Source organism: Muntiacus reevesi, chromosome 1 (assembly GCF_963930625.1).
Source record: "Muntiacus reevesi chromosome 1, mMunRee1.1, whole genome shotgun sequence".
NCBI classification, from domain to species: domain Eukaryota; kingdom Metazoa; phylum Chordata; class Mammalia; order Artiodactyla; family Cervidae; genus Muntiacus; species Muntiacus reevesi.
This window is the reverse complement of record NC_089249.1, coordinates 17,615,360-17,635,411: the sequence shown is the minus strand read 5'-3', so window position 1 is coordinate 17,635,411 and position 20,052 is coordinate 17,615,360. Positions and strand designations below refer to the sequence as shown.

Genomic DNA, 20,052 nt, shown 5'->3' with positions numbered 1-20,052 from the left:
ATGAGAGTCAGGCCCCACTGGAAGCACTGCCCAGACCCGAGAGTGTGCCGAGAGGACCGCCCCCTCCTGCCTCCCTCCCTCTGGTCCGTTTCGACGTTTCCAGTGGGAAACCAGCCACCAGGGATCCCAAGCGATTCCTTCTGAAGGCCGTGAGCCCTACATTCTCCACCGGCTGTTCTTTCAGCGCCTACTTTTCTTTCAAGCGTGTGAGCGAGTGAGTGATGAGGATATGTAGGGTGCCTTTCCGTGTGGGTTCACTTTGTTTAAGCTGGAAGTTGCAGAAATGCTCCTCGCCCTTCCGCTGTCCATTAGCGCGATGTTCAGTCAGGCTCTCATGCGTGTTCGGCTGGTCCACACCGCTCGGCCTCCCGAGCCGTCTCGCCCTTCTTGGTGAGCAAATGAGACATCATCTTGTTCAGCGAAGCATCTAGCCACACTGGTAGGGAGATGCAGACTCATTATTTGTTAGAAATTAAAATCTGCATGCCGACAAGCCGGGCAGCAGATCTGCCTTCTCTTCACGAAGCAGTTATTTTTCGGTTCCTGATAGAAAGTCTGTGGGCCTTAGGACCCCGAAGCAGGCTCGGCACCGTCCTCGGCTTTTGCACCCACCCCTGACTTTTCTAAGCATCTTAACATGTCCTGTTTTGTTCAGTGGTCCTTTTAAGATCAAAATCTTGGACACTCTGTATTTTTCCCCATACAAATCCAAAAAAACACTTTCTTCAAGCTGAAAGAGATGGGCTGAAGTCTTTAATAACCGCCTTAAGTACAGTAGGTTTGCACTCAGCAGAAATGCATACCTGTGACACTGAAAGACACGTTCCAGAATGTTGTATCAGCTTTCAGAACCGAAAACAACCTACATGTCTGTCAGCAATGTAATGGATAAGTAGGGTGACATATATTCTTAGTGTAGGTAACAATGCAGCGTTAAGTGAACAGACTACAATGACATGCAGTAATATGGGTTTCACAGAAGTAATATTGAGCCAAAAGGCCAGGCATAAAAGGAGTCCATACTGTATGATTCAATTTATATATAATTCAGAACCTGATGAGGTATCCCAGGTGCCACAGTTGGTAAGGAATCCACTTGTCAATGTAGGAGACACAAGAGACACAGGCTTGATCCCTGCGTCCAGGAGATCCCCTGGAGTAGGAAATGGCAATGTGCCCCAGTATTCCTGGCCAGGAAAAGTCCAAAGACAGAGGAGTCTGGAGGGAGTTCAGTCCGTGGGGTTGCAGAGAGCTGGACATGACTGAGCACGAACCGGCTAGCTGACAGAACCTGATGAAACTGAACTGTGGTGTGAGAATTCAGGATCACAGCAGGGTGGTGTGTATATATGTGACTCTGAGCCGACAGTAAGAGAGATTCTGGTCTTTCTGTGATGTTCTGTTTCTTAGTCCAAGTTCCAGTTAAAACAGTGATTTCACTGTGAAAATTCATTACACTATGTACTTAAGATCTATATACTTCTATGAGTGTATATATTAATAATACTTCAATATAAGTTCACTTATAAAAGGAGTGGTTAAAAGGTATTTGCCAGCCACCAAACCCTTATACTCATTGGAAAAGACCCTGATGCTGGGAAGGATTGGGAGCAGGAGGAGAAGGGGACAACAGAGGATGAGATGGCTGGATGGCGTCACTGCCTCGATGGACATGAGTTTGAGTAAACTCCAGGAGTTGGTGATGGACAGGGTGGCCTGGCATGCTGTGATTCATGGGGTCACAAAGAGTCGGCAGGACTGAGCTACTGAACTGAACTGAACCCCTTTATGTTCTTGGCTCTGTTCCTTGGATAGAAGAGATTAACCCTAACCTCCAGGCTCTTGAGAGCAGGGACTACTGTGTTCTTTTTCGGATACCTGGTGCCTAGCTTGTAAAAGTCCCTTGATAGACATCTACTGAATGAACGAATGAGTGAGTGAGTGAGTGACCACTAGCCTTTTATCAAGATAGAGCTGCTTTTTATGCTTCATCCATTCACACTCTCAGAAACCCCAGCAAAGTCAGGGAATGCTTCAGGAGAGAGGATTTCCATTTTCTCTCCCTCTGATAGAGAGTTTTTGAGAAGGAAAACACTTAAAAAGTGAAAAGTAGAACCTTTTAATTTATATGATCAAAAGGAAGTCCTAGGTAAAATCAGCAGGGGATTTTTAATTAAGCGAATTTTAATAAACTCACCTTCTATTGGGTCATCATGCATAAGAAGAGAACTCTAGTGCTTCAAAGCAGAGAGAGGAAAGTCAGAATTATGTGGGACATGGTCATAAACAATTCTGGGATGGGAGCTGGCATCTTCCCCAGAGGCTCCTGCGTGGACAACCACTCCATCTCCACTTTAAGTTTTGTTTCGTTGATTGATGCCAGCAAAGCAACCGGAAGGGCTAAAGGAAGAACCAAGGGATGGACTTCCATTTTCATATATCAGCCCTTGAAGTGCAGGCAGAATGCTGAGGAAATGCAGGCAGAAGCCAGAGAGGACTCAGGCAAAGGGAAAAAGCAATATTCTACCAGTTTCCTGGGGGAAAGGTCCTGGTAAATAAATCTAGACAGTGTAGATGCGGTTACCACCTTTGAGATTCATGAGGCACATTGATAAAACCAACACAGTTTAACTGTATTTAACCCCCTATCTCCTAAACTAATTTAACAACGCAGACCCTGCTTCCCATAATGTCTGTTAGCCTCGTTCAGCAGGCCATGAAACACTGCGGGAAACACTGCCTCTGGGAATAAAAGGTTTAATCTGAAATTTGTTCTCCACTGGTCAAAGGCATCAGCTAGCCTCTTTGTACCTTCAGTTTCTTCTGGTTTAAGGAAGCACGTGATTGGAATTGACCTAGTCTGTCCCAGTCATATTCTTTAGCTTGGCTGAGGTGTGAAAGCAGACTGCTTGGAAAGAAAGAAAGAAAGCAGAGGCAGAACCTCCTCATTTTTTACTTTTTTTTTTACACTAAGTATTTATTTGTGCCAGGTCTTAGTTGTAGCACAAAAGATCTTTGATCTTCGTTGCAGCGTGTATTCTCAGTTGTTAAGTCATGTCCAACTCTTTTCGATCCTATGGACTATACCCCGCCAGGCTCCCGTGTCCTTGAGATTTACCAGACAAGAATACTGGAGTCGGTTGCCATTTCCTCCTTCAGGGGGTCTTCCCAACCCAGGGATAGAACCTGTGTCTCTTGTATCTCCTGCATTACAGAAAGATTCTTTAGCACTGAGTCACGGTGAACTTGTTAGTTCTGGTATGCAATCTTTAGTTGTGGCATGTGGGATCCAGTTCCCTGGCCAAGGATCAAACCCAGACTCCCTGGAGCATGGAGTCTTAGCTAGTGAAACACTAGGAAAGTCCCAGAACCTCCTCTTAAACAGCAGATTGTCTTTAATACAAGCTTGAGGTCTTCCCTTTGCTGGAAGGATTTTAAGGGATTCTCCTGGTCTGCAGGAGGTGGTACAGCACAGGCTAAGAGGTTAGTTGTGGACTCAGATACAGAAAGAAGAGGATTTCTGTGCCATGTGGGAGGGGAATTGACATGTTAACTATGGAACAGCACACTGCTTTAAATTATTCTCGGCTGCAACCCATGGTCCCTTTTACAGGTTCAGACCTCACCTACACGATCAGCCTCCGTCACTCAAGGCTCCCTGCCTCTCCTGTCTTTGAATGCTTGGTTTCCTCCAGGTTCTGACACATGCAATCTGATTTTGGCCTGTGGTCTTCGCAGAATCCTTCAAACATTCACTAACTGTTCCTCTAGGGGCTCCCTGACTTGTTTTGTCTTCAGGTCACAGATTCAGCAAAGTCTCACCATATTTACTATGGTCCTGTACACAGACACACACATACCACAGGGTGGTCTGGTGTAGCTCAAGAGACCACAGGGCTAAGAGTGAGATGAATTTGGTCACCTACCAGCTAGACACGAGCCTTAGTTTCTTCATCTCAAAAATGGAAATAATTCCATGAACCTAGCCGTCTCATCATAAGAGTCGGAGGTCATCTAGGTCATGTACCTTGTCTTTCGGATACAGAAGTTGCTTAATAAATAGTAGGTGACACTCATCAGCTTGTCACCATTTTTATTCTGCTTCCCTCTTGCAGTTGCATTGCTTAAAAAAAAAAAAATCAGTATCTGGCTCATTTTTTTTAAAAAGCATTATATTCTGTCTCCATATTCACATCCAGCCTCCTCTCCCTGCCATATTGGCTACCAAGCTGTTACTACATATTCAGTCTGGGAAAAAGAAACATTGTCCTCTGATCCAGGGATGAAACGCCCCACTACTGGACCAGATGTTCACGGGAGAAGCCTTTGATTTTTCATTTATTTATTCATTTATTTATTTAGTGTTAGTCTCTTAAGCTCCCAGCACAGCAGCAGAAGGTAAGGCTGTGCAAGCCCCACACATACCAGCCAGCTCCACTGGGAGGGCCTTTCAAATTCCAGGCATGCTGCCTCCATGCAGAGCACTGGCCTCCGGGGCCAAGGGCTCGCTCCTCGCTCCCAGACCCCAATGGCAAGAATAGAAATGGCAAATCACGTAGCAGCAAATGCCAGGCAAAGGCCAGAGTCAAGCTTTTTGGCACCTCTGTCCCCCTGACAGCAGGAAGCAGTGTCAATCTCTGTCCTGGGGCCCATATTCCAAAGCCAAAGCTGTGTTGTTTCAGCTTGAAAAGGTCCAATTGCAGAAGAAGCCATTTTCATCATTTTTAACTAGGGTTCACTGAAAAAGCTTCCTCCCACATTGCGTGCATGCCCATTAATTTGTGTTAATTCAAGTGGGAATCAAGCAAGTTCAATGAGTGATAATTAGGCACCTTAATGAAGAAATCTATAGTTTCTGTAACTGTTATTTACGAGCTTTTATGTACCACTTCATATTTCCAGAGACCTTCACAATCATTTATCAGGGCAACTCTCAGCACTGTAGGAGTGAGGTCAATAAGTACTGAGAGTTGTGGTTCCCTTGGAAATGTTTTTCAGCTCTTGTATAATCTGAGTACAAATTCCCCACCTTTGACGAAACACGAAGATTCTCTTACAAATGCATACCCATGTGATTATATTTAACAGCCTAACAGACTCCTTAGCTGCTTGAAGACACAATTATGTACATGATTGTAAATACTTAGAGTGTATTTTCTTTTTCTTAAATGATTTTTTTTTCTTTTTTTTTTTTTTTAACTGTGCTGGGTCATCACTGCTGAGCAGACTTCTCTCTAGTTGTGGCAAGTGGGACGCACTGTCTAGCTGCGATATGTGAGCTCATTGTTGAGATAGCTTTTGTTGCGGCTCTGGAGTGCGGGCTTCTGTAGTCGTGGCTTCCGGGCTCCAGAGCACAGGCTCAATACCAGTGGTGCAGAGGCTTATTGCCCTGCGGCATGTGGGATCTTTCCTGATAGGAATCAGACTCGTGTCTCCTGCATTGGCAGGAGAATTCTTTACCACTGAGCCATCAGGAAGCCCTGGAGTGTATTTTCTTTCCTCCGGTCTTCTTTTTTTTTTATTTCCTGTGGGTTGTATGCCTTGGCAGCCGCTTGCAATATCCCCAAGGGACATCCTAGTCACACAAGTGCTTAGCTGATGACCCCCTAAGCTGTTGCTGTTCAGTCGCTCAGTCGAGTCTAGTCTGACTCTTTGTGACCCCATGGACTGTAGAACGCCAGGCTTCCCTGTCCTTCACCATCTCCCGGAATTTGCTCAAACTCATGTCCATTGAGTTGATGGTGCCATCCAGTCATCTCATCCTCTGTCATCCTGTTCTCCTGCCTTCAATCTTTCCCAGCATCAGGGTCTTTTCCAATGAGTCAGTTCTTCACATTAGGTGGCCAAAGTATTGGAGCTTTAGCATCAATCCTTCCAATGAATACTCAGGGTTGATTTCCTTCAGGGTTGACTGGTTTGATCTCTTTACAGTCCAAGGGACTCTCAAGAGTCTGACAAAAGACTAAGAAGCAATATGGACCTGGCAATATCTCACAGTTTTTAAGTGTCCAGTGCATTCTACATACAAAAGGAGGTTTTTAGAAAGACCAGTGAATTTAGGTTCATAAATAAATGAATGGGTATAGACATTTATCATCAATATTTCTGAAGTCAGCAGTATTGAGAACAGTTTCTACTGTACTCAGTAATTTTTTTAATGTCATGGAATCTTTATTTCAAAGTAGAAAATCATAAATCATGGCTTATACCAGACATAAAGTATTGGAGCTTCAGTGTCAGTCCTTCCAATGAATATTCAGAGTGAATTTCCTTTAGGATTGACTGGTTTGATCTCCTTGCTGTCCAGGAGACTCTCAAGAGTCTTCTCCAGCACCACAGTTTGAAAGCATCAAGTCTTTGGTGCTCAGCCTTCCTTATGGTCCAACTCACACATCTGTACATGACTCCTGGGAAAACCATAGTTTTGACTATACGGATTTTTGTCACCAAAGTGCTATCTCTGCTTTTTAATACTCTGTCTAGGTTTGTCATAGTTTTTCTTCCAAAGAACAAGTGTCTTTTAATTTCATGACTGCAGTTACCATCCGTAGTGATTTTGGACAGAAAATAAAATCTGTCACTGTTTCCACTTTTTCCCCATCTATTTACGATGAAGTGATGGGACTGGATGCCATGATCTTAATTTTTTGAATGCTGAGTTTTAAGCCAGCTTCTTCACTCTCCTCTTTAACCCTCATCAAGAAGCACTTTAGTTCCTCTTCACCTTCTGCCATTAGGGTGGTATCATTCACATATCTGAGGTTGTTGATATTTCGCCTGGCGATCTTGATTCCCACTTGTGATTCATCCAGCCCAACATTTCACATGATGTACTCTGCATAAAAGTTAAATAAGCAGGGTGACAATATACAGTCTTGATGTACTCCTTTCCCAATTTAGAACCAGTCAGTTCTTCCATGTCCGGTTCTAACTGTTGCTTCTTGACCTGCATACAGATTTCTCCAGAGGTAGGTCAGGTGGTCTGGTATTCCCATCTTTTTCAGAATTTTCCACAGTTTGTTGTGATCCACACAGTCAAAGGCTTTAGCATAGTCAATGAAGCAGAAGTAGAATGTTTTTCTGATTTCTCTTGTTTTATCTATGATCCAACGGATGTTGGCAGTTTGATCTCTGGTTCTTCTGCCTTTTGTAAACCCAACTTGTACATCTGGAAGTTCTCAGTTCACGTACTGCTGAAGCCTAGCTTGAAGGATTTTGAGCATTACCTTGCTAGCATGTGAAATGAACACAGTTATATGGTAGTTTGAGCATTCTTTGGTATTGCTCTTCTTTGGAATTGGAGTAAAAACTGACCTTTCACAGTCCTGTGGCCACTGCTGAGTTTTCCAAATTTGCTGACATATTGAGTGCAGCACTTTAACAGCATCATCTTTTGAGATTTGAAATAGCTCAGCTGGAATTCCATCACCTCCACTAGCTTTTTTCATAATAATGCTTCCTAAGGCCCATTTGACTTCACATTACAGGGTGTCTGGCTTTAGGTGAGTGACCATATCATTGTGGTTATCCAGGTCATTAAGACTTTTTTGTATACTTTTCCTATGTATTCTTGCCACTTTTTCTTAATCTCTTCTGTTAGGCCTATACAATTTCTGTCCTTTATTGTGCCAGTCTTTGCATGAAATTTTCTCTTGGTATCTCCAATTTTCCTGAAGAGATCTCTAGTCTTTCCCATTCTATTGTTTTCCTCTATTTCTTTGCATTGTTTACTTATGAAGGCTTTCTTCTCTCTCCTTGCTATTTTCTGGAACTCTGCAGCATTCTGTTGGGTATATCTTTCCCTTTCTCCTTTGTCTTTCCCTTCTCTCTTTTTCTCAGCTCTTTGTAAGACCTCCTCAGACAACCACTTAGCCTTCTTGGCATTTTTTTGCAATGCTTATGGTTAAACATTTACCAGCCTACCCCTAGGGCATGTGGCAGTTTTCTGAGTTTGCAAGGGCAAGTAACCCTGGTGGCTCAATGGTAAAGAATCAGCCTGCAATGCAGAAGACATGGGAGTTCAATCCCTGGGTCAGGAAGGTCCCCTGGAGAAGGAAATGACAACCCACTCCAGCCTGGAAAATCCCATGGACAGAGGAGCCTGACAGGCTACAGTCCATGGGGTCGAAAAAGAGTCAGACACAACTTAGCAACTAAACTACAACAACCCAGGTAGAAACCAAAAGTCAGAAAAAGAACTAGTCTTGGTCTGAGTCGCAAAACTCCACAGAGGCATTGCTGGGGCTCTGGTCTGTGTGGTGTCGCTGAAGAAGCTCTGGCTTTGGAGTCAGGCAGATCTGCCTTTGGATCTCATAGAACTGCTCTTGCACAGTGAACTGTTCAAGTGTCTGACCCAGCATCAACCCCCCTCAGCCTCCCTCCTGCAAAATAAGGGTGACAATATCTAGCTTATCCATGTGCAAAAAAAACCTAACAAAGCACCAGGGAGATGCGCAATAGGTATCATTTGCCCTTTAGACTTACAAGTTCAGATCTCTGTGTATTAGCCCATTCTTGCCATAACCATATATATGTATTTTTTTTTTTATTTCAACTCTACCCAATGGACCAAACACCTTTCACAAAATAGTAAATATACTTTTTTCTTCAAATATGTTCCACTGGAATAAGTTTTTTTAAAAAATCTCTCAGTGTTGACATTTATGTGTGATTTGGGGAATCGGTTTCTTTCCAACAATCTTAGAAATGTATGTACTAGGTATCAAGTAAGATCATTTTTCAGCTGCCCGGAGTTTTCTCCACTGACTGTTCTGCTGAGCTAGGGCTTCCTGAGGAGGATTGATTTGGGAGCCCATGGGTGCCACAATTCCATCCACCAAATTGACTGCAGTAGCCTGCAGGGGCATCCTTTTGGCGGTTTGTGTTCTGTGCTGTGTACCTTCTCTGCATACGCTCACCAACCAGTTAGTAGACACTCGCTCCTAAGCTATTCAGCTAAGCCAAAAATGTACTTTTCCTTTTAGACTTTTACTAACTTATTTTTACCTGAATAATACATTTAGTTATTTTTAACATTTTTAAAAATACAAAGGTGCATAAAATGACAGTTTCCCTTCCATGGGAATTTCCATGGGATTTCCCCTGGACAAGAATACTGGAGTGGGTTGCCATTTCCCTCTCCAGGGGATCTTTCTGACCCAGGGATCAAATCCAAGTCTCCTGCATTGGCAGGTAGATTCTTTACCACTGAGCCACCAGGAAATTCCTTCCCTTCCTATACAATCCCCCATTCACTCAAGTCTCTCCCATAAACCACCCCCAATAAAGAGGGTAGAGAGGAGGAGGAAGCAACCTCTGACGGTTAGTTTCTTATGAACTTGAAGGCTCTCAGGGCCCCATCTTGAACACCCAGCATCAACACCGCCTTCACCATAGTTTCTACCTGTGTCTAATGCATTGGGCCAAAGACAGCTATTAAAAGCAACAATACTGCAATGAGCTCATCTGGCTTGTCAGGAGGTATAAAGCAAATTGGCAAAGACACACCCATAATAAAGTCAGAGAGGATCTGCTTTGTTTCTGTAAAGATGAATGACACCGTTTGTACAAACACCATCTATCAGCTAACCCTCGGTAGCTTGTCATTTATCTGGGGAAAACGGGAGAGAATCTGTGTTTACAGGGTATGTACCATATGTCGGTGTGCAGTGCTAGGCTCTTTTTTTCTTTTTCCTGGTGGTAAAATATACAAAACATAAAAGTGCAGTTTTAACCGTCTTTTAAGTGTACAGTTCAATGGCATTAGATTCATTAACCATGTTGTATGACCATCATCACCATCCATCTCCAGGGAGTGATAGGCTCCTTTGCCCATCTCACTTGGTCCCTGCAGCGGCTTCTGCGATCTCTGTTAATGTTCTAAGTACAGTGAGGATATTTCAGAGAGACTATTTATCATCTCATACCAAGTACCTGGCAGAGCCTGGGGTGAACCCAGGCGTGCCCGTCTCTGAAACATGTGGTCAGGCGTGCCTGGCTCGCTCTCTTATCTGTGGTTTTTTCCCTCTGTTTCATCCCATGCTGTTGTCCAGGGGTGATCCTGCTGCTTCTAGATAAGCTGCGGAAGATGAAGTGGGAGCAGATGTGGAGGCTGACCGCAGAGAGGGAGCTGATGGGCATGCTCTCTACATCCTTAGCTGACCAGGTGAGTCACCAGTCTAGGAGGTACCGTTATTCCCAAGCCCCCTGCTATGCTGCTTCTCAAACCTGCATGCAGCTGGGTCTACATTGTTTTTCCAGCTCTTGCATGACTTCACACTTGGATAGATCTGCCTCATTCTTGCCAGCCTAAGACCACAGCCCTCTCCTTAGTTCATTCCCCTTGTTCATCCGTGTTTATCACACTTTTTCCTGCACACTGTGCATGCCAGGAACTATCTTCAGAAATAGGATTACAGGGATAAATGAAGGACAGAATCCTTGGCCTCAGAAAGTTCATAGTTTATTGATGTCAACTCACAAGTAAATGATAATTTGGTGTGTTAAGAGGAGGTCACGGTCTTCACCTCAATGTAGAATGCACAGCGCCTGCCCCCTGAGATTCCGAAATGCCAAGGCATATTTCCCGGACAAGATTTCATTTGCCTTCGTGGCAAATAGAATCTAACTTTTAAAGCCAAGCCTTTTGCTTAGCTCCTATACTGTGACCCCCATCCTCAAGGGGAATGAATTTAAGTAGAAGGGACAAACCTCCTTGACTGGTGAAATCAGCTTTTAATCCAGGCAGTCTGAAAAAGTCCATGAACTACAGCAAGCAGCTAACATAAATTCATAAAATCCCCACTTCTCATTTTTGCTGAGCCTTTGACTTTGAATCTACTAGGGTCATACATCGTAATTCTGAGATTCCCATGTTATATGTGGCCATCTCGAAATGTAAAGATATCTCTGAGTTCACTACATGTTATCCTTTCCTATTCAACCAAAAAGCAAGCCCACTTTCCTTGTTTTTGTTCATCATTCAGCTGCCCGATTCATTGAATTCTTGGAGTTTTCTAGTATGAAGGAAATAAGAAACTCTGTAGGGTTACTTTACTATTTTTTTTTTTAGCATTGTTATTATTCAGTATTTCCCAAGCAGCCAGAAACTAATTTCCTTTTTCAAACAGGAGATATGGTATAATGAATGAGTTAAAAATTACCCAGGTAGGTGCTTTAAACCTGAGGGGAAAATTGTCCTCCATCATCATATTTCAAGTCGGGTCACAATGACTTGAGCGTGTCCCCAAAAGCTAGCAATTGCATGTCCATGTCCAATGAGGATAGTTTATTCAGCCATCTCCTTCTGTGAAGACCCATAATTCACCTTCCGGCACCACCTGTCAGCAGCTAGTTAATAAGCATGGCCTGCTGGTGCAGGAGCTTGGAGAAAAGCTGGAAAGAGGGGAGAGCCCCATAGAAAAGTCAGAGTTGACTTTGGAGATGGAGAGCGCAGATACAGGCACCCTGGCCCACAGGCACATCCATCTTCAAGTCTGCCCAGAGCCCCAGGAAATGCGGCTGAAGCAGGATGTATCATTTGTCTCAGCCCCTGAATCAGCGGAGCGACTTGTCATCACACAGTTTCCTCTCCAGGAGGCTCAGGATGGATGACACGGGGTCCCTCTGTGAGGTGAGAAGACGGCCAGAAAAGCGACTTCATTTATTATATACCGGCTCGAGTGGAGAAGATGCTCTTTGTCTGCCCCCATGTCCCTTTGCTGGAAGGGAATCACTCAGACCAACAGGACCTGTGAGCGTCAAGTCAGCGTGGGGCATTCGCCCCAGTGTAGGGGGATCTAGCCAAACAGGAATGCTTGGTTTCTAGAGATAAAAGGCACGGGAAATGCCCAGCAGGGCAAACCAGCCTGTGCTCCAAGCAGGAGGCTCATGAGAGATTGCACAGGAGAGATGTCATGCCTCGAGAGCCAGCATCACAAGCTGAGCCCATGTGACTGGTTGACTGTTGTCTCTGGCTTTTATCTCCCAGGACATTTTCAACGCTGTCATCAAACAAAACCCCTTCCTCGTGTATCAGCTGCCCTGCTTCTGGAACGTTCAGCTGTCGGACCACACCCGCTCCGAGCAGTGCTACAGAGATGTATCTGATCTAAAGGTAGGATGAGGAAAGCCCCGGTGGGCATGGGCTCATCCCCCGGGTGGAGTGAGGTGCCCAGCAGTGGCAGAGGGAGCCCAGATGGGGCAGCACTCTTCAGGGGCATGAGTGGCTCGGAGCCTGTGTGCAGTGTGGGGAAAGAGAGAAGGGTGTGGGAGAGCAGGATGAATGTGCTTCTCTTCTTTGTTTGGTTCCCCACCCGCCTTGTTTGGGCTTGCTGGAAAGCATAAGGCCTCCCAGCACAAGAACCAACTTATGTGGTTATGCTTCCTGCCACCTGCTGCTGGCTGTTTGGGTTCATGTCAGCTCCCCAAATCCAGTCATTTAATTCAAACAAAGCATTTAGGGAGGGTCTACTCTGTAGATATTGTTCAGCCAGATGCTATAGATATGGATATGAACAATTTACTTTCTACTTTCAAATCATTCTTGCAGAGAGGAACAGAGAAACAAGTGAAGAAATAAATGTTAAAAAAAAAAAAATGACAAATGCTATGAAAGCTATGAATGAGGTGAGCTGTTGGATAGCTATATGGATAGCTCGGGCTTCCCTGGTGGCTCAGAAGGTAAAGAGTCTGCCTGAAATACAGGAGACCTGGGTTCGATCCCAGGGTCAGGAAGATCCCCTGGAGAATGGTCTTGGAGAAGGAAATGGCAACCCACTCCAGTATTCTTGCCTGGGAAATCCCATGGGCAGAGAAACCTGGTGGGCTATACCCCATGGGGTTGCAAAGAGTCGGTCATGACTGAGCGACTGACACACATATATGGATAGCTATTTATGATAGCATAAATTTTTCATTCAACTCTAGGGAGAAGGGACAGTGACAGAAAAGCCTTCACTGTGGTGTCTCCAAAAATGCCTGGTAGGGCCTAGCACTAGATAAAGAAGGAGGGGATGTATCAATTACCTACCATAGATAATGCTGCATAGATAATGTTGCATAACAAGGTATTCTAATAAGGGCTTAAATCGTTGATTTAATCATCAATCAAATCATCTAATTGTAGACAATTTAGTTGATAAGTCTAAAAGTTGGCTAGATGATTGTCGGATACTTGGTGGCTTAGCCAAATGTCTGTGGTCAACTTCAGACCAGGAGACTGGTGGCTAGCGCAACTTGGTTCTCCTCTAGTCCCTACTGTGTCCCGTCACCTGGCCAGTCTAGCTTGTTCTCGCAGCAAAGCAGAGGTAGAAAAGGAAGCCCTTGGACACATAAGGAAACCTGAATCCTTTTTGCTGGCATCCTATGTACCAAAGGAACTGTGGGGCCGAGCCCAGAGTTAAGCGGTGTGTCAGAATTCCTTACCTATAGTTGTGAAGGAGTGAAAGAGTGAAGAGCTGACTTCAGCTATTAAATGATGGCTTAACGATTTAACCTAGGCCTGTCTGACACCAAGTGTGTTTTCCCTCAGGCTGTAACAAAGAGGAACAAGATACATATATCCATAGAGAGTTTATTTCATTAAAAATTTATACCCATTGCCCAGGTGACAATGTGGTAACAATAATTGCAAGTTATAAAAAGGAACCAAACCTTACTTTTCTAATAAGTCAGCCTTTTCTTACTGACTTTTGGTCCATGTCTACATCGTGTGCATGTTATGTCTTATTTATGGTCACAATATACATGGAATTTTATACTCTTCCCATTACATAGCCATAACTGATACCTTCAGTTCAGTTCAGTTCAGTTGCTCAGTCGTGTCCGACTCTTTGCTACCTTAGTTGTTTCCAAATTTTCGCAAATATAAATATGTTAAAATCAACAGCTCAAAGTTCACACCTTCTCAGGAGTAAGATCACAGAGTCAAAAAGAAAGAACTGTTTTTTTAAACACAGTTGAAGTTCATTGCAAAATATTTAAAACAGAAGTACTTGCATTATTCATTCTTTCAATCAGCATTTATGTAATTCATTCAATAGGCCATGTACTTCAGAGACATAAGGAAAACAGCTGAAATGCACATATTTCCAAGAAAATCATGAACAAAAAGTTCAAAGGATAGAAAAGTGAAACAGCCTTATAAAGAACACCTAAATATTCTGCATAAAAAAATTCTGATGTTTCAAAGGCATAGTTGATCAGTTCATATGGTAAATGAAGTAAGCAGAGTCCAGAAAACAATGATAACATGTGACTCCAGACTGATAAAAAGCAGCTGCATGTGATACTTGCTGGGTATTTGCTGATTCTTGGTGGCAGGGAGCCTGGTATCAAGGTAGGTAACTGTATAATTATTTGTTCAAACAAGGGAATTCTCTCATGAGTTGCATGGAATAATAGTTGTCTTTCACCATCTCCCAGAGTTTGCTCAAACTCATATCCGTTGAGTCAATGATGCCATCCAACCACATCATCCTCTGTTGCCCATTCTTTCTTGCCCTCAATCTTTCCCAGCATCAGGGTCTTTTCCATTGAGTTGGCTCTTTGCATCAGGTGGCCAAAGTATCGGAGCTTTAGCTTCAGCATCAGTCCTTCCAATGAATATTCAGGACTGATTTCCTTTAGGATTGACTGGTTTGGTCTCCTTGCTGGAGATCCCTTGGACTCTCAAGAGTCTTCTCCAGCACTGCAGTTTGAAAGCATCAATTCTTCAGCACTCAGCCTTCTTTATGGTCCAACTCTCACATCCATATATGAAATATTGGAAAAACCATAACTTTGACTATGCGGACCTTTGTGGGCATTGATGTCTCTGCTTTTTAATATGCTATCTAGGTTTATCATAGCTTTTCTTCCAAGGGGCAAGCATCTTTTAATTTCATGGCTGCAATCACCATCTGCAGTGACTTTGGAGCACAAGATAATAAAGTCTGTCACTGTTTCCATTGTTTCCCCATCTATTTGCCATGAAGTGATTGGACTGGATGCCATAATCTTAGTTTTCTGAATGTTGAGCTTTAAGGCAACTTTTTCACTCTCCTCTTTCACTTTCATCAAGAGGATCTTTAGTTCCTCTTCACTTTCTGCCATAAAAGTGGTGTCCTCTGCATATCTGAGGTTATTGATATTTCTCCCGGCAGTTGACTCCAGCTTGTGATTCATCCAGACCAGCATTTGCATGATGTATCCTGCATATGAGTTAAATAAGCAGGGTGACTATACATAGCTTTGCCACACTCCTTTCCCAATTTTGAACTGTTTTGTTATTCCATGTCCAGTTCTAACTGTTGCTTCTTGAACTGCATACAGGTTTCTCAGGAGGCCAGTAAGGTGGTTTGGTATTCCCATCTCTTTAAGAATTTTTCACAGTTTGTTGTGATCCACACAGTCAAAGGCTTTAGTGTAGTCAGTGAAGCAGAAGTAGATGTTTTTTTCTGGGATTCCCTTGCTTTCCCTTGTACTATATAAGAAATAAAAAAAGAATATTGAAAGTAGGTTAGAAGAACAAGAGATTACCAAATATGAATAGGCCTATTTAGATCAACTAGAACTTTTAGAAGTGAAAAATGTAGTTATTGAAATTATAAATTAAATGAATATGTTAAGCAATAGATTAGTGCCAGCTGAAGACAGATTTAGTGAACAGGAAGAAATATCTGAGGAAATTACCCAAACAACACACTGGGAAAAAAAGATAGAAAAACAGAGGGAAGATAAGATATTGGGATGTGTCTAATTCGATTATAGGAAAGAAATAAAGAGAAAAATTGGAAGTGAGGCATCACTGGATGGGATGGTGAGTGGGTATTTTTCAACTGTTAAAAGGTATCCATGTGTTTTCTAAGCAGTTTAAAGAGAAAGGATTGTGTTTGCAAAGCAGTTTAAATAAAGAGAAAGCCTCATTTAGACTTACAAGAGTGAAATTTCACCAAGGTAAAGAAAAGTGGTTTTAAAAATAGCCAGAGTAAAAAGACAGATTCTCTACACAGCAATTTCATGTGTGATGAGAGTTCCAACAGCAATGGATGGATGTCCGAAAAGAATAAAAAGATTACCTTCAACGTGCTGAGAGACAGTAACAACACATTGTATACCTATGAAAACAATCTTTCAAGCATGAGAGAGGAATATCTAGATGAGTAAAAACAAAGAGGGTTTACCATCAACATATCTATGCAAAGCAGCTTCCAAAGGGTATGTTTTGGAATCCGTTGGAAAATGGTTCCACCTTCAAGAAGGAATGTTGAACAAACAAGTTAGAAATGTGTCAGAACTCTAAATAGAGTTTCTAAATGATAGCAATAATAGTAGTAATAATAATACTATGGCATGTCAGTTTAAAAACATTATACCTAAATTATCAGAAAATAACAGTGTGTATCAGGAGTTAAATGATGAGACTTAAAGTACTCTGGAATTATTGCTTTGTTGAAGTGGGATATGAGAGAAGTTAGAACTTCTCTGGGCTTCCCTGATGGCTCAGATGGTAAAGAATCTGGCTGCAATGCAGGAGACCCCGGCTCGATCCCTGGGTCAGGAAGACTACCTGGAAGAGGAAATGGCAGCCCACTCCAGCATTCCTGCCTGGAGAACCCCATGGACAGAGGCGCCTGGCAAACTGCAGTCCGTGGGGTTGCAGAGTTGGACACGACTGAGCGACTAGCACTTTCACTTTTGCCTATGCACGCTAACATTTCAAGATTAAGCTCTAATAGAATTGAAAAAGGAGGTGGGATGGTATGGAATAAGAAAAACCAAACAACCAAACAAAACACCTCAATTATTTAAAAGAAAAATTAGATTGCAAGAAAAGAAAAAAATAAGTGAAAGTTAAACTAGGAAGAAGTAGAAAACAAAAGATCAAGATGATATAAATAAGTTCCAGATATATCAATAATCAAATAAACTGATTTTGCCAGTAAGAAGATAGGTTGTCATATTGAATAGGAAACAATATCCAACATATGTAGTTTACAGAAGATATGCCTAATACAAAACAACCCATTAAGTTTGACAGTAAAAATTTTGGAAAGAATATCAAGCAGAAATCATCCCAAAGGAAACTAGGTAACTATCTTGATATCAGACAAAGCGCAGGTAGGTACAGAGATGGTCACAACTTAAAAACATAAAGTACGTCAAGAAGATATAAGAATTCTAACTTATGTGCCTGTCATGCTGTTGCATATATGTATGCAAACCTGAATAGAACTCCAGAGAGAAACTGACAAGTCTGCTATCATAGTAGAATATTTTAACATATCCTTTTCAAATTGAAAGATCAGACATGAAAAAATGATATATATTCTTCTCAAGCTTACATAGGACATTTATTAAAGAGTAACCATGTATTAGACCATAAAACAAATCTCAGCACATTTCAAAGAATCATACTAAATCATACTCATGGTTCTAAACAGAAATCATAATTGAAACTGAAAAGTACTTAGAACCAAATGAAAACAAAAATATTACATGCCAAAATTAGTGGAATGAAATAAACAGACAGGGAAACTTACAGCCTTAAATGCTTATAATAAAATAAAAGCCTGAAAATTAAGCCAAGTATACAACTTAAGATGATATATGAAAAATATTAGGATAAATTCAAAGGAAGTTAAAAAAATCTTCAACAAATTCAAAGTTGGTTCTTTGAAAGAGACCCATAAAACAGACAAAGCCATGGCAGGACTCATTGAGGAAAAACTAGAGGACTCACCAATAAATCAATCAGTAGGCATACATGCAATTTCATTAATTCATTCATTCTCCAAATGTTTTTGATCCCAGTGATTCTTCTGAGTTTCAGGAATACAACAAAGATTAAAGCACACAAAAGCCTCTCACTTATGGTGTTTTCGGTCTAGGAGATACAGCAGAGTTATAGGGGATAATATGAGAATACTGTGAACAAAATTATGTCAATAAATTTGAAAACTGTGAAAAGAACATGTTCCTAGAAATGTATAATTTACTAAAACTGACTTAAGATTATTTTCTAGTCATTAAGCTTCCTTACAAAGAGAGTAGCAGCCCTAGATAGTGAAAAGAAGTTGTTCTACCAATTTTTTTAATCAAAAGATTATTTCCAGTTTTAAGTCAACTTTTTCAGGGAATAGGAAAAGAGGACACTTTTTCATTCATTAGGTGAGGCCAGGCTTTCCTTGATACCAAAACCAGTCAAGGAGATTACAAAAAAAGGAAAATTGCAGACCTATCTCATTCATGAATATTGATGTAAAAATCTTAAGCAAAATATTAGCAGACCAAATCCAGCCATGTATAAAACAGATCATACATCATGGCCAGGTTGGGTTTATTCCAGGAAATCCAAAAGTGATGTAACACTGAAAACACCCACAGCAGTCATTTAGCATGTTAATAGGTTGAAGGAGAAACGCTGTCTGGTTATCTAAATAGATGCAGGAAAGTTATTTGATAAAATTAAATATTTGTGACAAATCCTCTTATGAATAGTATCTACTGAAAGCCTACAGCAAGCTTTTGCTAAGCATTTGCTTAGGGCTGTGCTTAAAAATGAAAAGAAAACAATAGGAAGCCCAGGAACACCCACATGTTATGAAAATTTGATATATGACATTATATGAGACATATATATGAGATGGCATTGCTGGCCATTGGAGAGAAGATGTAATTTTCCATAAATGGTGTTGAGGCACTTAATTATGTTCTCATACATGAGAATCAAGAAAAAATGAAAATGGGTCCCTGTCTCACACCATACACAGAACTTATTCTGATAGAGACTTAAAGGCCAGAGGGCTGGCAGTCCAGTGGTTAAGAGTCCACGCTTTCACTGCAGGGGGCACAGGTTCAGTCCCTGGCCAGGAGACTAAGATCCCACATGCCAAATCAACAAACAGAAAAATAAAAAGTGAAAGGCCAAATTAAACATTTATTTTTTAAAAACTAGGAAACTAGCGTATTACCTTAGAATAGGAAAGAATTTACTCAGTAAGACACCAAAAGTGATAGTTGCTCAGTTGTGTGCAACTCTTTGCGACTCCATGAACTGTAGCCTGCCAAGGCTCCTCTTGCCATGGAATTCTCCAGGCAAGAGAATGTTTGAGCACTATCCACTAGAGCGGGTAGCCTTTCCCTTCTCCAGGTGATCTTCCCCATCCAGAGATCAAATCCAGATCTCCTGCATTGCAGGCAGATTCCTTACCATCTGAGTCACCAAGAAAGCCCAAGACACCAAAAGCATATATATCAAAATGAAAACATCAGTAAATTCAACCACATTGAAATTAATAACTCATCAAAGTGATATCAAAAAGAGACAACAAATAGTTGCAACATGTAGCACTAACAAAAGACTAGTAAACAAAGTATAGAAAAATTTTTAAGAAAAACATGTGAAAGCTATAGAATCATTTCACAGAATTGCAAAAAAAAAAAAAAAATGGCCAATAAACACTTGAAAGGATGGACAACCTTTTTGTTAATCAGGAAAGTGAAAATTAAGACCACAGATAATTAGAAAACTGGTAGTAATACAGTCTCATTTATCAGTAGGAACACTTCATACTGTGTTTTTTGTTATTTTAGTTTCTTTTTTTTAGTGTTTACCTTGACTGTTCCTAAGTTTCACTGATGATAAAGAATGAAATCAGTACTTTTTTTGTTTTTTTAGCGTCTTTTTCTTTATTTCATGTGGCACCTTAGTTCCCCAACCAGGGATCAAACCCAGGCGCCTATACTGGAAGATGGAATCTTAACCACTGGACCTCAGGGAAGTCCCTCTCCTATAGTGTTGATGGAAGTATCAGTTCGGTTCAGTTCAGTCACTCAGTCATGTCTGACTCTTTGCAACCCCATGGACTGCGACATACCAGGCTTCCTTGTCCATCACGAACTCCTGGAGCTTACTCAAACTCATGTCCATCGAGTCAGTGATGCCATCCAACCATCTTATCCTCTGCCATCCCCTTCTCCTCCTGCCCTCAATCTTTCACAGCATCATGGTCTTTTCTAGTAAGTCACCTCTTTGCATCAGGTGGCCAAAGTATTGGAGTTTCAGCTTCA

The 20,052-nt window shown here is 41.8% G+C and overlaps 1 protein-coding gene across 8 annotated transcripts in view; it reads left to right on the top strand.

Moving 5' to 3' along the window:
* LARGE1 (LARGE xylosyl- and glucuronyltransferase 1) overlaps window positions 1–20,052 on the top strand; it is a 589,892-nt gene that overhangs the window by 491,810 nt on the left and 78,030 nt on the right. For all 8 annotated transcript variants that reach the window (XR_010663630.1, XR_010663631.1, XM_065938554.1 and 5 more), the window contains 2 exons: window positions 10,053–10,165; window positions 11,990–12,115. Coding sequence is in view for 6 of the 8 variants with exons in the window: in XM_065938554.1 (XP_065794626.1) it covers window positions 10,053–10,165; window positions 11,990–12,115 (239 nt within the window). In the remaining 2 variants the exon portion in view is untranslated. The remainder of the gene's footprint in view (window positions 1–10,052; window positions 10,166–11,989; window positions 12,116–20,052) is intronic.